At 41.5% G+C, this 14,449-nt stretch overlaps 1 protein-coding gene across 1 annotated transcript in view; it reads right to left on the bottom strand.

Annotated features, from left to right (window-relative positions):
- smyd3 (SET and MYND domain containing 3) overlaps nt 1-13,622 on the bottom strand; it is a 116,470-nt gene extending 102,848 nt beyond the window's left edge. Inside the window, exon 1 of the mRNA XM_049596090.1 lies at nt 13,383-13,622. Coding sequence (XP_049452047.1) covers nt 13,383-13,543 — 161 coding nt within the window. The 5' untranslated portion in view covers nt 13,544-13,622. The remainder of the gene's footprint in view (nt 1-13,382) is intronic.
- Between the last annotated feature and the right edge of the window lie 827 nt (nt 13,623-14,449).

The raw sequence follows: 14,449 nt of genomic DNA, 5'->3' as shown, positions 1-14,449 counted from the left end.
AGGCCTACCTCAGCATGTCTCTGTCTCTGTCGATGTCTGTGTGTGTGTGTAGTATGGTAATTAATTTCCCATGAGTATTGGCTGTTGTGCCACAGCCATGAGATTTAGTTCTGTGTTCATGTGTGTGTCTGTGTGTGTCTGTGTGTGTGTGTGTGTGTGTTTGTGTATGTTAATAATTACAGGGGTCCTCTTTTCTGGGCTGTCCCGTCGTGCCTGAGTGAATTTTCTCATTTCCAGGCTGAGTGGCCAACACAGCATGGTACGACTCACTCCCACATGACATGTAATGGTGTGCGAGTATATGTATAGTAAATTATTGACAAATATTAACATAAATCAACAGCCACATTCCTGATGCCTTCGAAATGATTGAAGGGTGCAACTGCACAACTGTACAACTGCACTTTTCACAGGCTAACTCTGAGCATACCTGGTCTGCTAGAGCTTCTTGTTTGTTGATCTTGAAGAAAACTGCTTGACAACTTGGCAAACACCAGCACAATCTCTCTCTGCCACCACTGCTAGTGTAGTGCATCACAAGGTAATTGTGAGTTAGTGTAAAGCAACATGAGCACTCTACAAATGAGCTTCCTGAAGGGAACCTACTGCCATCTAGTGTTGCAGCTATGCTACAATAGCCCATCTACACAGAGCTGAACCACTCAGTAGGCTGCAGGCATCCACAACACAGCAACACCGACACATCAGCACATGCGTTTAGTGTAGATGGGTGACTGGCATGTAAAGCACTCCTGTGTGTGTGTGTGTGTGTGTGTGTGTGTGAGAGAGAGAGTGTGAGTGTGAGAAAGAGAAAGAGAGAGAGAGAGAGAGAGAGAGAGAGAGAGAGAGAGAGAGAGAGAGATGCCAGCTGTGCTGCTTCCACAGCCATCCTGGAACCCTTGCTGGGTTGTTAATGGTTGTTTAGAGGATGATTCATTGATACCTGAGGGGACTCATATGAGACGTGTCTCCTTATGGCTTTATTTTCATGATGATGAGAGGACATGGGCACGGGCACGCGCACACACACACACACACACACACACACACACATACATACATGCACACAAAATATGGCCTCAAGGGAACATCTTTCCTTGACAAGAATTGTATTTTCTGCACTGCCCTAAGATCCTTTAAGAAAGCATTTGGTTCTCCACTGTAGGTTTGGTCACTTCTTTGGTGATTAACTAAAGCTTTTACAGAGTAAAATTCTACTAATTCTATATAGAAAATTCAAGCATAAAATAGATATAATATATATATAATAATCAAGTAAAATCAGGATGATACGAAAGCTGATACAGCCTACAGATGTACACAAATGGCAAAACCAGAGAGCAGAAAATGGGTTAGGATGGACATTAAAAAAATGACAATATATTCTATGTTATTCCGGAGTATACGTGTAGGGGCGGTATTTGCTTTGCAGCTTTTTGGTTTTTGGTTGGTAGGACATATAAAAGAACTACATGTTGATATAAAAGAATCCATAAAAATCCTACACTCAGAAATACAGGCGGTAGAGCCAAGTGAATGTCACAAAAGTTCAGGATTGGCCTTACAACTAATAATTAGATTTTCTGTCTTATCAATATCAACTGAAGGCAGAAACCTCATCCAGACAAGTCAGGGACATCAGCAGTTCATATCTTCCCCGAATGAGTAAATTAAAGACAGAAATCATATGGTAATAATTTTATCTCAGGCGTCATTCATAAAACTAAGTCTTTCTACACAGGGCTTAAATTATGTTTTAGCTTTCTGCCTTTGGGTCTGAGAGAGACATGAGCATTTATGAATAACAGATGCACGGCCAGATCAGTGGAATAATCCACAGGGAGCCTTTTAGTTTTCTCCAGATTCCTTCTGGGAACAAACACACAGATCATCATTTAAGGTTCAACACTTGATGGCAGAATACCGAGTTTCATTAATTGTTACACTAAGCCAAACCAACCAAGGAACAATTCATTCTCGTGAGGACTGACATAAATTTTCTATAAAGACATGGTCCTCACAAGTGGAGTTAGAAATGATACATGCAGGCATTTGGCTTGATGAATACCAAACATTTACAGACATGGGGAGGCGTGTTCCCAGTTTACAGCAAATCACTTGGTTTGCAAATGATACAGCTGTGTGTGTGTGTGTGTGTGTGTGTGTGTGTGTGTGTGTGTGTGTGTTTTGCCAGCACCAAGTTGTTTTGAGACACCTGGGTATCTAACTGCAGACGGCAGAGAAAACTAGAGGGAGAAGGAGAACAGAGGGGAGGGGGAGGATGAGGAGGAGAGAGAAGCAGATGCGAGCAAAATAATCTACATCAGGAATGAGGCAGAGAGAGAGCAGAGGCAGGTGGGACAAAAAATATATCTGAGCGATGAGGGATGAGGAGATTGTGGAGGAGACGGGTGAGGGAAAATGTAGAATGAGAAGAGAAGAATAGCAGATGGGAAGAAAAACTGTGGAAAGAGGGGAGGAAGACACAGATGTCAGAAGCAGCAGATGGGAGTATAAATCCAGAGGAGGGAACAAGGTAAAGGAGGAGGGGTGTTGACTCGCTTTTTGAACTATTTCCCTCCTCTCATCTGCTCCAGCTCCTCTTTCTGTCAGTTCATCTAACTGCATCTAAAGTAGTAATCTGTATGCTTCATATACCACTGCATCCATACACCCTTATCAGTGTGTGTGTGTGTGTGTGTGTGTGTGTGTGTGTGTGTGTGTGTGTGTATGCAAGTTAAAAAAGGGGGAAAAAAGGTGTATAAGCAAGAGATGAAATATGTGGAAAAGGAGTGTGTGAGGATAAGAGAGACGGGGTAGAGGTTTGACTGCACAATGCAGTGTGAGTGTGAAAAATATGCTGAAAATATGCCCTTGAGTGTGTGAGAAAACACTGAAGACGTCTGTTAAGAAAAAATGCAAAACAAATTTTAGATAAGAAATAAATGAAAAGATGAGGATGGGCAAGAACTGACACTACTGTAGGTGCAAATTAGGGCTGCCCCCCGAAACCAGAGATTCGAATCATCAGTTCGACACCCCTAAGTTGACTGAGATTCCTTCAAGTCAAGCAGTCTGTTTTTTTTGTTTTGGTCAGTGAGTGTACTTCTGGGGACATTTTGGTAGCCAGATTTAGCTGCAGAGTGACCGCTCCTTGCTCTCATGCTGCTCCTCAGGACAGGCAGCTGTGGACCCAGACCTAGGGCGAGTCTCCGTGAGACTGAGGCAGCTGTCCCAGTGCAAGAGAGGCTTTGCTCAGGCAGGCTACATGATAACGTTATCATCTGCCTTCTGCTTAGAAGAGGTGAATTTACAGCTCACAGTAACTTAATAGCACACAGTTTCTGGCTTTTGTTTGATATCCAGTGTTGGCCAATTTCCAACACATTCAGCATAGTTAGCACTCATTAGCTAGGCAGGCTTGTTTATTGTAGACCGTTTCAAATTTGACTACATAAATATTTTAAATGTGTCCCTTTGTATTTCCTCTTCAAATGTTTGTTAATGCAGTAGCTGACAGGAAGTAAACAGGGACAAAAGCTGTTGCCCTAGCAACAGTACAGCAATAAAACGCTCTACTTTACGTGAACGTCCCTGTCACCTTAAACGTTCTGCTGAACCCCATTCAAACTCTCAAACTCTACATGAGTTGTATTGAACAGGGATATCTGACTTGACTGACAGAATTCAGAGTTGGGTCCAGCCCTAAACTGCTTTTGTACCGGATGCTGATACAACCTTTATTAGTGCTGTCCAATGTTGACGACTCTTTGGCTGACAGCAGGTCAGCAGTATGAAAGACCCTCTGTGTTGAGCTAGGATTTTATCACCACGACAGTCTTTTTATTTTCTTGACTGGGGACCTCAGAACTGCATCTGTGCTTTTTGTAGACAATGTGGTTCTGTTGGCTTCATCACACAGTGACCTCCAGCATGCACTGGGGTGGTTAGCAGCCAAGTGCGAAGCGGTCGGGATGAGAGTCAGCACCTCCAAATCGGAGGCAATGGTGTTCTGCCAGAAACCGGTGGATTGCCCTCTCCGGGTTGGGGGAGAGTTACTGCCTCAAGCAAGGGAGTTTGAGTATCTTGGGGGTCTTGTTCACGAGTGAGGGAGAACAGCGCGTGAGATGGATAAGCAGCTTGGTGCGGCTTCTGCAGTGATGCAGGCACTGCGCTGGCCTGTCATGGTGAAGAGGGAGCTGAGCCGGAAGGCGAAGCTTTCGATTTACTGGTCCATCTATGTTCCAACCCTCACCTATGGTCATGAACTCTGGGTAGTGACTAGGGCTGTCAAAATTGCTCAAAAATGACATTCGAATATTCCTTCTAAAAATAACTCATAGGTTCGAACCATTCAAAAAAATTTTTTTCACATTATGTCCACAAGAGGGCAACCTAATACAAGGAAACATACTCGTATTAATACAAGGAAACATAACTACTTGTAGGTATTTTTATTTCAACATAAACGTCTTTGAAAACATTTACATACCTACACATTAAAACACATAAAACAATTATCTATAACATTACGTTAAAAACAACCGCGGACCTCTCGCTCACCCCCCCTCTGACCCGTCAGGCCACACCGCTCGCTGAAGCGCTGCGAATAGCCCCGAAGCGCCTCGAAGCCCATGTTAACCGATGGTGTCATCCACACTGGCTGTGCCGCGCTGCGCAACGCCGCGGTGCTGCAGCAATCGTTTTGGCGTCTGGTCTATTTTCTGTGCGAGCCGCGAGCGAATGTGGCAAGCCGGGTGATGGAGACAACAGCTGGGAGCAGAACCGCTTGTTGACAGCGAAATGCGCGTCTGATGTGAACCGAAGTGTTCCGGCTCGCGCGAGAATTTCGCAGCACTTCCGCGGGCGGTGTGGCCTATGCAGTGTGTTCAGTGCAGCGACCCAGGCCAACGCCCACTCGCAAAGAGGACAGCTGCGGTGGTGTTTTTTTTTTCTTCTCCACAATCGAATATCAATTTTCACATAAAAAGGTCGATTTTTTTTTTTTCAAATTCGAATTTAAATTCAAATTTCGAATATTCATTGACAGTCCTAGTAGTGACCAAAAGAATGAGATCACGGATACAAGCGGCGAGTTTGAGTTTCCTCAGAAGGGTGACTGGGCTCAGCCTTAGAGATAGGTTAAGGAGCTCGGGCATTCAGAGGGAGCTCAGAGTAGAGCCACTGCTTCTTCCTGTCAAAGGGAGCCAGTTGAGGTGGTTTGGGCATCTGATCAGGACCTGTAGGACCTCTACCTGTAGGTGCCCAGGACGCCCAGGTAGAAGGCCCCATCAGACCTAGAACACGCTGGAGGGATTATATAACTTGTCTGACCTGGGATTGCCTCAGGATCCCCCAAGAGGAGTTGGAAAGTGTTGCTGGGGAGAGGGACGTCTGGAGGACTTAGCCCGCTGCCCCTGCAACCTGGCCTCTGATAAGCAGGTGAAAATGGATGGATTAATGGAAAGAGATGATATAAAAAGGCATTAAAACGTGAGCACAGGTTAAACATAAGACTCATGCAGGTAACAAGAGTAGAATACGTGGCGGCTGCTCAACATGTGCACTGGACTGTACAGTAATAGCTAAAAAAATATTTTTTAAATGGTCAGAGTGTACATCACTAGCTAGCTACAGCTACAGCAACATTGGTACATTGTCTGTGACTGCACCAAAAATCCAGATATTAAATACATGTGAATAACATATACTGAAAACAGGTTTTGAGTTCACCCTGGAGAAAATAGCTGTGACATAATCTTAGTGCATTTATCTGTGCACTGATCTCAAAAACTGACGAGAAAAACTAATTAAATTTGCATCTCACCCCTCTGTTCTAAAATCTTCAACATTACAAGCGACATACTTTTCCAGATTGGCTCAAAAGGCAGTGTCATGATGATGTGTGAGGTTTGCCCCATCCGCTGGTGCCTTGTTTTGTACTTTGTGTTGTGTTTATACAAGTTTAGCTTCCTTCTAACAGGCATTTACATCCAGCCGAAATTAGAACAAAACTCTCGAGTCAACCATCTGTCAATATTTCTTATGTTCTTTTGAAATAATGAAGACCCCTTGGAAATTGGTTCATCCAACTTTCAATCAAAAGTTTCTCGCTATAAATAAGACAAAAGTGTTAGATGTTTTGTTTTTGTTGTTTGCACTGTTTGGCTGTTTGTGTGTGTGTGTGTGTTTATCTGTGTGGTCCAAAGAGACAGTGAGTGAGAGATTGGTGTCAAATAAAAAGACTTCATCTGACAGAGATAATGTTGCCTTGCTTGTGATGCCTAACACAGTCACACACAGTAACGACCTGCCAGCGGAGAGAAACACATCTGAGTTCTTCTTTGGTCTGTCAAAACCAGAGAAAAACCCATCAAAGCCTGTGTGTGTGAGTGTGTGTGTGTATGTGCGTGTGTTTGATGTGTTATCTGTCCAACAGAGACTGTGTGTTGTCTACCTCCATCTATCTCTGGAACTTCTTCTTCTCATAGTTTCAATGCAAATATGTAACTGTCACTGGGACTAGGATTCAGTCTCTCGGGTTCTGTGCAAACATTTTCCACTGAAACAGTTTGCAAACTCCGAGTTAATCAATGACTCTTATCTGAATTGTAAAAAGAACAAGCTTAGACTTAATTTTTGCTTTGCTAGGCTCAGTGTTACTGCTTGATGATGGAAAACAACACAGCGTCTTGATACATTTCCTTCACTGTGTTGTTGTGCAACTTACCAGTCATCACCAATAGCTAAGAGACAACGATGAAGGCAGAGCAAGAATACAGTCCTCCCAACACAGTCCTTGTTCTCTCCAGCTGCTCTGATATACAGTATGTAACATGTTTTTATGTTGGGTATATTTACATGCACACTAATATTCCGCTATTATTCAGAATATGACAATATTACAAATGTGATATGTCACGTTAACAGCATATTCCATCTGGATATTCTACAATAGGCCCTCTTCCAAATTTTCAGATTTAGACGTGGGATGTGCTGATATCATTCAGGCTGTATGAGCTTGTTTTGGACATGTATACAGCGCATTCGGAATATGTATTTCAGCTGGGATTTTTACCACAGTTTGCGACACACAGCCTCTTGTCTGTTGACGGTCAGCTCTGTGCGTCGTCATGGATACCTTGTACACAAACCAACTTGCCAACAGTTTGCGAGGCTGTGAGGTTGAGATGCATATCCAAAAGACAAAAGAAAAGCTCTCGGCTATGGTCAGAAGGAGAAACACACCTACTTTTAAGCATCATGAAAGTCTTAAATATGAACCATAGACTGAATAATAAAAGGTGGATGACATGACAGCTCTCCAAAAGTGAAGCCAAAACATCTCGATCGCCCCCTGGTGGCTGGCTGCAGTACAGGTCATAAACCCTGCCCCAAAACTAAAAGATCGAAGTACATGTCAAATATATTTTTCGGATTTATGTCATTTTAGGTAGTTCATATCATGCTGGCTGGCTCCAAAAGACATCGCCAGTGCAAAATGGCAGCGGCCATATTCAGGATACTTTGGCTTCCTTTTTGTACAGTGGGGCTAAGTGGAGATGTGTCGTCCATCTTCATATACAGTCTATTATATGAACAGGTTTTTAGATATGCACAAATATTGCAACGCCTACCTTTTCAAAAAGGTGGATGAAGGAATGGAAGAGGAAGGCTGTGTTTGCACGGCCAAACAAGAGTCACCAGTGGAAAAAAACTGCCGTTCCACTGTTCAATATTCTGTAGCATGTTAGCTGCATATTAACGAGAATATTAATAGAATTTTAATTTTTATTAGCCATGTAAACAACTTAGTATGAATTCTGGGTTTTTTTTGGAATAAGGGAAAAAAATGTGCATGTAAACATAGTCAATGATGCCTAAACCTCACAGTGAGCTTAGTATGTTTTCATAGGAACATTGTGGGCTGACGCCTCAGTGACCACATGTCCTGCCGGGGACCACAAACTAATTTTACATCAGCCTAAAACTAGCATGTGAGATCATCATACAGGTGGGCAGTACAACACAATTAACATGGTTAGATGTTAATATACATACATTTATGACACCGGGCTCCAAAGACATGACACATCCACTAAAAGCAATTTACGGCTGATTAACTTCACACAGACTTCAGGGATACACACTAGAGATTGTTGATTGGTAACACGTTTTCTAATGAATAAGGAAGCATTGCAGAAGCATTTCAAATACTGCTTTACTTCGCATTTCTTTTGAAAATGGCAAGAAATTCTACTCTGACTATAAAAATATTTTCCCTTTTTTTTTTTGCAGTCTTTGTTCCTCTATTATCTCTTCTCACCCCCCTGCGCTCTCTGAGTCTAATAGCTGTTTGTTTGTTGACCCTATGGCGATTTGAATCCTGCTGAGGTGTGTGTGTGTGTGTGTGTGTGTGTGTGTTCTCCTTCAGCGTTTATCAGTCATTACTTACATACAGCCTTCAAGGCCTGTAATTAACCTCAGCTTTGATGCCCCCCCCCCCACCTGCTCATTTCCTGCACACACAGGCACACACACACACACACCACAAACACATGCATTCAAACACACAGTACACTCTCTGTTCTTGAGATACAGGGACAAAAATACATCCGCACACACATTCTTTGACACACAGTCATGCTGTGAGACTAATTGTGCTTTAGTGAGAACAGGAAAATGCACTTCACATCTCTGAGACCAATCTCTTTGTCTTGAGCTGCTTGTGTGTGTGTGTGTGTGTGTGTGTGTGTGTGTGTGTGTGTGTGTGTTGTGTGTGTGTGTGTGCGTGTCTGCATGTACATGTGTTAAGTCAAATGTTTTACAACTGTTTCTGTGGCACCAACAGAACTTACAGCTCTCCCACTGATATCAAATCAATAAAAGATGTGTAAAGACACTCTGACACTCAGGCTGATGAGCACTGGCCGCAAGGCAAGCAGATGTAGCCATGAAACTTACTCAGTGCCTCAAAAACATGATCACAATCTGCACAACATGGCCTGTCTTATTCCACACACATGCATGCACGTTCACACACACGCTCACACACACACACACACACACACACACACACACACACACACACACACACACACACACACACACACACACTTGCCTCTTTTTACCCCAAGCACTTAAAAAATAATGGAATTTGGTGGAGGCACAAACGCTCTAATTTATTATTGATTTTTGTTATTATAAGCCTATCTTCCTGTGTGAGAGGGTGTTGATGTTTTTTAAGATATTGAATAAATGTCAAGTTACAATGTTAAGGCTTGTAGCCAGCAGTCCTAAAACTGAGTGTGAGAGGTATTTCAGTCTGGACCAAAGTGGTAGACAGACAGACAGATAGACAGAGCCATTCCTCAAACCCTGATGGCTGAATATGAACTGTAACAATGTCACGTTACAATCAGACAGACTGAGGCAACTAAACAACCAAACAACAGCTTGGAGTTATCAGCTGAACCTATGGGCAGCTCCATATTCATAATGTTTGAGAAACTTTTAAAAACCATGTCAGCACAACAAAGGGCATTATGACAACCTGGCATTGTAGGAACTTAAAATTGGGCAGCCCGATTCGGAGAAAATTAAACACCACGATATTTTTTACCAGTGCCTTGATATCGATATTGTGACAATATTGTAGGGTTGGCTATTGGTGCTTTCATAAAATATATACATAATGATGTTTTTGATAAATTATCATTGGTAATGTGGATATACAGTAATGACTACGTCAATAAAGGCAAATAATAGAACAGCTGTAACAGTCTAAGTTCAGAAAATTACATCACTTTACTATAATGCAGCCTTTAAAAAAACAGAAAAGACAACACCTACCATTATTAAAATATCCAAAATCTAAGACAATATCTTGTCTTATAATATTGATATAATATTGATATATTGCCCAGCCTTAACAAAAAAAAAAAAAAACAGTCAGTAATGGGAGTATATGAAAGATTTTTGCCTACATAATATTCAAGACTATTTCAGACCCACAGATTCATTCATGTCATACACAATTACACATGCAAACCCAAGTATCTGATACATACTCATCTTGCCTCACACTATAATGACTGACAGTCTGTGCATGGAGCAGCTGGAGGAATAAATTCAAATCACATAGAATAAACAATACTGCCCTGCTGTTACTTCATGTAGCAGCAATTCTCCACATTTACACCCCTGCAGGGCATTTGTTAGCTATTCTTTAGCCAAACAAAGTGACTGGGCTTACGTTGCAGTGATTGAGAGAGGAAACGCACACACAGCAGCTAGCATAGTCTTCTGCTGCTGTCCACAAAGCTGAGGGCGAAGCATCTTTCTCAGGGGGAATTGGACAGTTGAGGGTAAATAATTAATAACTTCATCATCAGTGGAATGAGTGGATGTTCTTCAAAGCTACATGGACTGAGTGCTGACCGCGGATGCTGTTGAATTACTACAGACTGTACTTCGGTTACGAAGACATGTTGTTTGCCCACAGAAACAGTAATGCAATAGAAACCCAGTGAAGGGGTTATTATTTCTATTCTGTGTAGTCTTTACAGCTCTGTTTACCCAGCAGTGTGCCAAATGACATAAGTGTCTTAATGTGCGCTTGTTTTTTGTTTGTTTTTTTAATTCATCTACCCAATACATAATCTGCTCCAACATAATGTATATGCACTAACGACCAACAAAACATGTACATACACATGCAGTAAACATAAACACAATGAGCTATCCTAAGGGCATATGCTTGCTTTTGAATACGACCACCAAAGCTCAGTTTCCATTCAGGTTTTCACGCCAGCCAACTTAGTGTGAAGCCCATCTACTACAAGGAGCATCAGAAAAACACTAATTTGAAATGTATATATATAAATGTATGCTTTAGTCAGTGTTTTTACCTGTTTCAATCACCAGGTCTGTTTGTTTTGGACAGGAAGAGACCTCTGCAGATAATTCGGCTCCCTGTGAAAACCTCCTGAACAATGAACACTGAGGGAATTCTGACCAGGTGTTTCAGCTGGTTGCTAGAAGCCACTAAATCCCCTTAAATCTTACACACTTAATCTTCAATTTAAGCTGTTTGAGCACAAGTGAGAAGCACAAAACATTATCACATGTATAATCTATAATACATAGAAATGTCACATATGAATATATTCTCTCTTTAATGCCCTATCTGTGTCTCTCTTTCTGTTTTCTCATTGCAAATCTCAGTTTCTCTCTCTCCTGTGCCTTAAAGTACAAATCAAGGGGTGTGTTTTTGCCGAACCTTCAAAATTTTCTACAGCCCTGACTAATAGTCCAAGTGTTCACAGAAGGCACACCACACTGCATGAAACTACACAGTGTAAGGAGTGATGGGATGATCCTTTCTTAATGAGTAAGAGGAGACATTAAAGAGTGAGCAGCTGCTGCTGAACTGATCAGGCTTTCTAATAAATTTTACCTTCATATGGAAATCAAAACTGGACATGAACTAGCCTACATCTCCTCCTTCTCCTAGAGGCTATTTCCATTAACTGCTCTCATTAATCATCTTCCACTTGCTTCAGAGGCTCATATACATACTGTAAATATCCCACAATAATTCACCCTTCATTCACCTTGGAGTTTCCGCAACAGAAATCGGCGCATACTCTGTTACTGTCCTTACCAGTCTCATTGAATTCACATACATGTGTTTAGCTTGATGAAGTGGGTTTGGCTACGGTAGAGGAAGCTGCAGTGCTGCTATTAAGCATCCAGCTGGACAAATATCACAAGCAAATGAGATGAAACAGAGGACGAATCATCTCATCAATACAGAAACTGGCTACACAGTACATCACTGCTACAAGAAGGATGAAGTCAATTAAGAAACAGTTTACAGATAAATAACCACACAAGAACGAACATCCGAATGATCCAACAAAATAAATGCCGGACAAATAATGTTACTTTATATTCCAATGATATCATATCAGAAATATATGAAAAATTATTTTTTTAAAAAACAAATACTCCCAGAATGAGGTCCTTATCAGTGATTTGAGGAATTGTATTAAAGCTACAGCTGGTAACTTTTTTATAAAAAATATCTATTGCTAATAACATATTTGCTGAAACGGTCTCTATATCCAGACAGTACTACATGAGACAGATAATATGTTGAACTGGGCAGCGCTGATCAAATATGAATCAAGATTCTGTTTCCTGTGTCTCGTCTCAAAGGTTTTCGGAAACATAATTTAGTGTACTGTTTAGCTGTAAAATGAGAATGTTTGTGATCCACATTAAAAACAATTGGGCCAAAACCAAGCACTGCCCACCTGCCAGAACAAAGTGACTTATCTAGGCTCCCCTCAAACCCAGACTTCAATGTTCAGTGTTTTTTTTTAGGTGGAAATACATGTGTTTGGGAAGCAGTGAGCATACTACTTCACAAGTTGTGTCTAAGTTAATAAACCCATGTTTTGACGTAGTTTTACTGTTGTTAAATGTGGTCCCCCAGTCAATCAATATGTTTGCTGTTTTCCATGGAGGCATGCTAGAAAAAAAGCTTTCCTCATGAATTCAAGGTAACATGACATGACTGACATACAAATGGTCATTTTGTGGGTGAAGTATGCCTTCAAGGCCTATATCAGTCGATACTGTGTTTTAATTAGTCATGCATAATCCCATGCACCCACACAATGTTACAGTTAAATCACCATAATCCAAAAGCCACACAGTGAACCTGTTTTGGCCTTGCACCCAGCCCTTCTACATAAATATTACCTAAATAGAGCATGAATTGTTTTCTAAGCCATCTCCACATTCATACTGATGACAGTCAATTTCACTGAGAGCTACTTTTCACCACAATAAGCCTGACACCCGTGTCTGGACAGAAACACTCTCCACACTGAGGTCTGCAGGCCTTTATCATATTTACAAGTGCAACAGTGTGTAAGCTCTACAGCTGACAGTTGTAAAGCCTGCCACCTCTGAAACCATGAAGGAGCAATGCTGCCATCTAGTGATGAAGAATTGAGTTGCCTGTATCAATGTGCATTTTAGGTGGCTTGCAATGAAATACCACCACAACTCTATATAAACTCATTAGCTGGAGGAAACATACACACAGTCAACCACACACCTATACCAGACTATAAAGAGCATGGTGCACATTCAAACTGACAGAGAATGAAGAGCGAAAATATCAAACAACGTGAGTGTGGTGTGAATTATATATACTTTATCAACTCAAACATGAGCCAAACATGTCCGTATTCACCACACTACCTTCAGTCCATCTCCCTCACTGTAGCCTAACGTACGCTGAATATTAAACTACCAAGAGCTTTTTCTTTTGACAGCAGGATGTTGATGAGTATCGCCTGTCTCACCGTGTGAAGCAGTGGTGGCAGACATCTCTGGCCAGTTTGCCGGACACACAGCAGGCCAGCGGGTCGGCGGAGTACACCAGCTCTCCCTTCTTGATCCTGGCTGTTGCGCGCAGACCGTTGCCTTTACCCGGACTGACAAAACGCTCCAGCTTCGGTGCCATGTTCGGCTTTCCCTCCTCATGAACCGAATAGTGTTTACATCCGTATGCACAATCTGTGCGTCATGCCGTCACACGTGCGCACGATTGTCATTTTCGTTTTTTTGGTTAGCAACGGCTTGACCCGCCCTACTCTCCCTCTGGTTGGCTAGTACTCGTTGCCTTCGTTGTTGGATTGGTTAGAGTTGAGTAAGAATCTCAGGGTAAGCCAATCAGAGACAGAGTAAGGCAGAGTGGGGCGGGTCCCTTTCTAAAGCATGTTAGTTGATGTTAAATGAGCTTTAGTATAGATGCCTGTGATCAACACAAGCTTGATATTTTCACGTATTGTTGTACGACATAAATGCGTCATTGAGTGTTTATGTGTCTTAAAAAACGCAGTTGCTAAAAAGTTGCTTAACGAAACTACAAAACGTCATCATGCCGAACACGTCTTTATAGCCTCATTGTGCTGGTGACGTTAGCTCATGCGACGGTGGTGTAGTTCGGTCAGGTTAGCTTTTTACTTCTGACAATTGTATTAATACTTAAAAAATATTTTAAAAAGTCGTCATCCCTTGTAAAGATTATCATGCTGAAAAAAATATGTAAATATCATAAACATTTGTTCAACACAGATCTTATTTTCTTTAATAATCCACAATTTAATGGAAAATCCTGTTGGCTGTTGACCAGAAGACCTAACATTACTCATTAAATAATTTAGACAGTTTTAAGCGTAGATTTGCAATATAAGAAATCAAATCTTAACAGAAAATCGATCCCACTGCATTTATTGAATATTTTAAAGCGAATACTGATCCAGGATTCATCTCTGTTTTATAAAAAAAAATGTTGTAGCTATTTTAGTTTTATCACTTATTGCTTCATACTCAATCACATTAAACCCCCTTTCGCTAACGTTTTAGT

Source organism: Epinephelus fuscoguttatus, linkage group LG2, assembly GCF_011397635.1.
Source record: "Epinephelus fuscoguttatus linkage group LG2, E.fuscoguttatus.final_Chr_v1".
Classification (NCBI taxonomy): domain Eukaryota; kingdom Metazoa; phylum Chordata; class Actinopteri; order Perciformes; family Serranidae; genus Epinephelus; species Epinephelus fuscoguttatus.
This window is presented reverse-complemented; position numbering and strand designations above follow the sequence as displayed.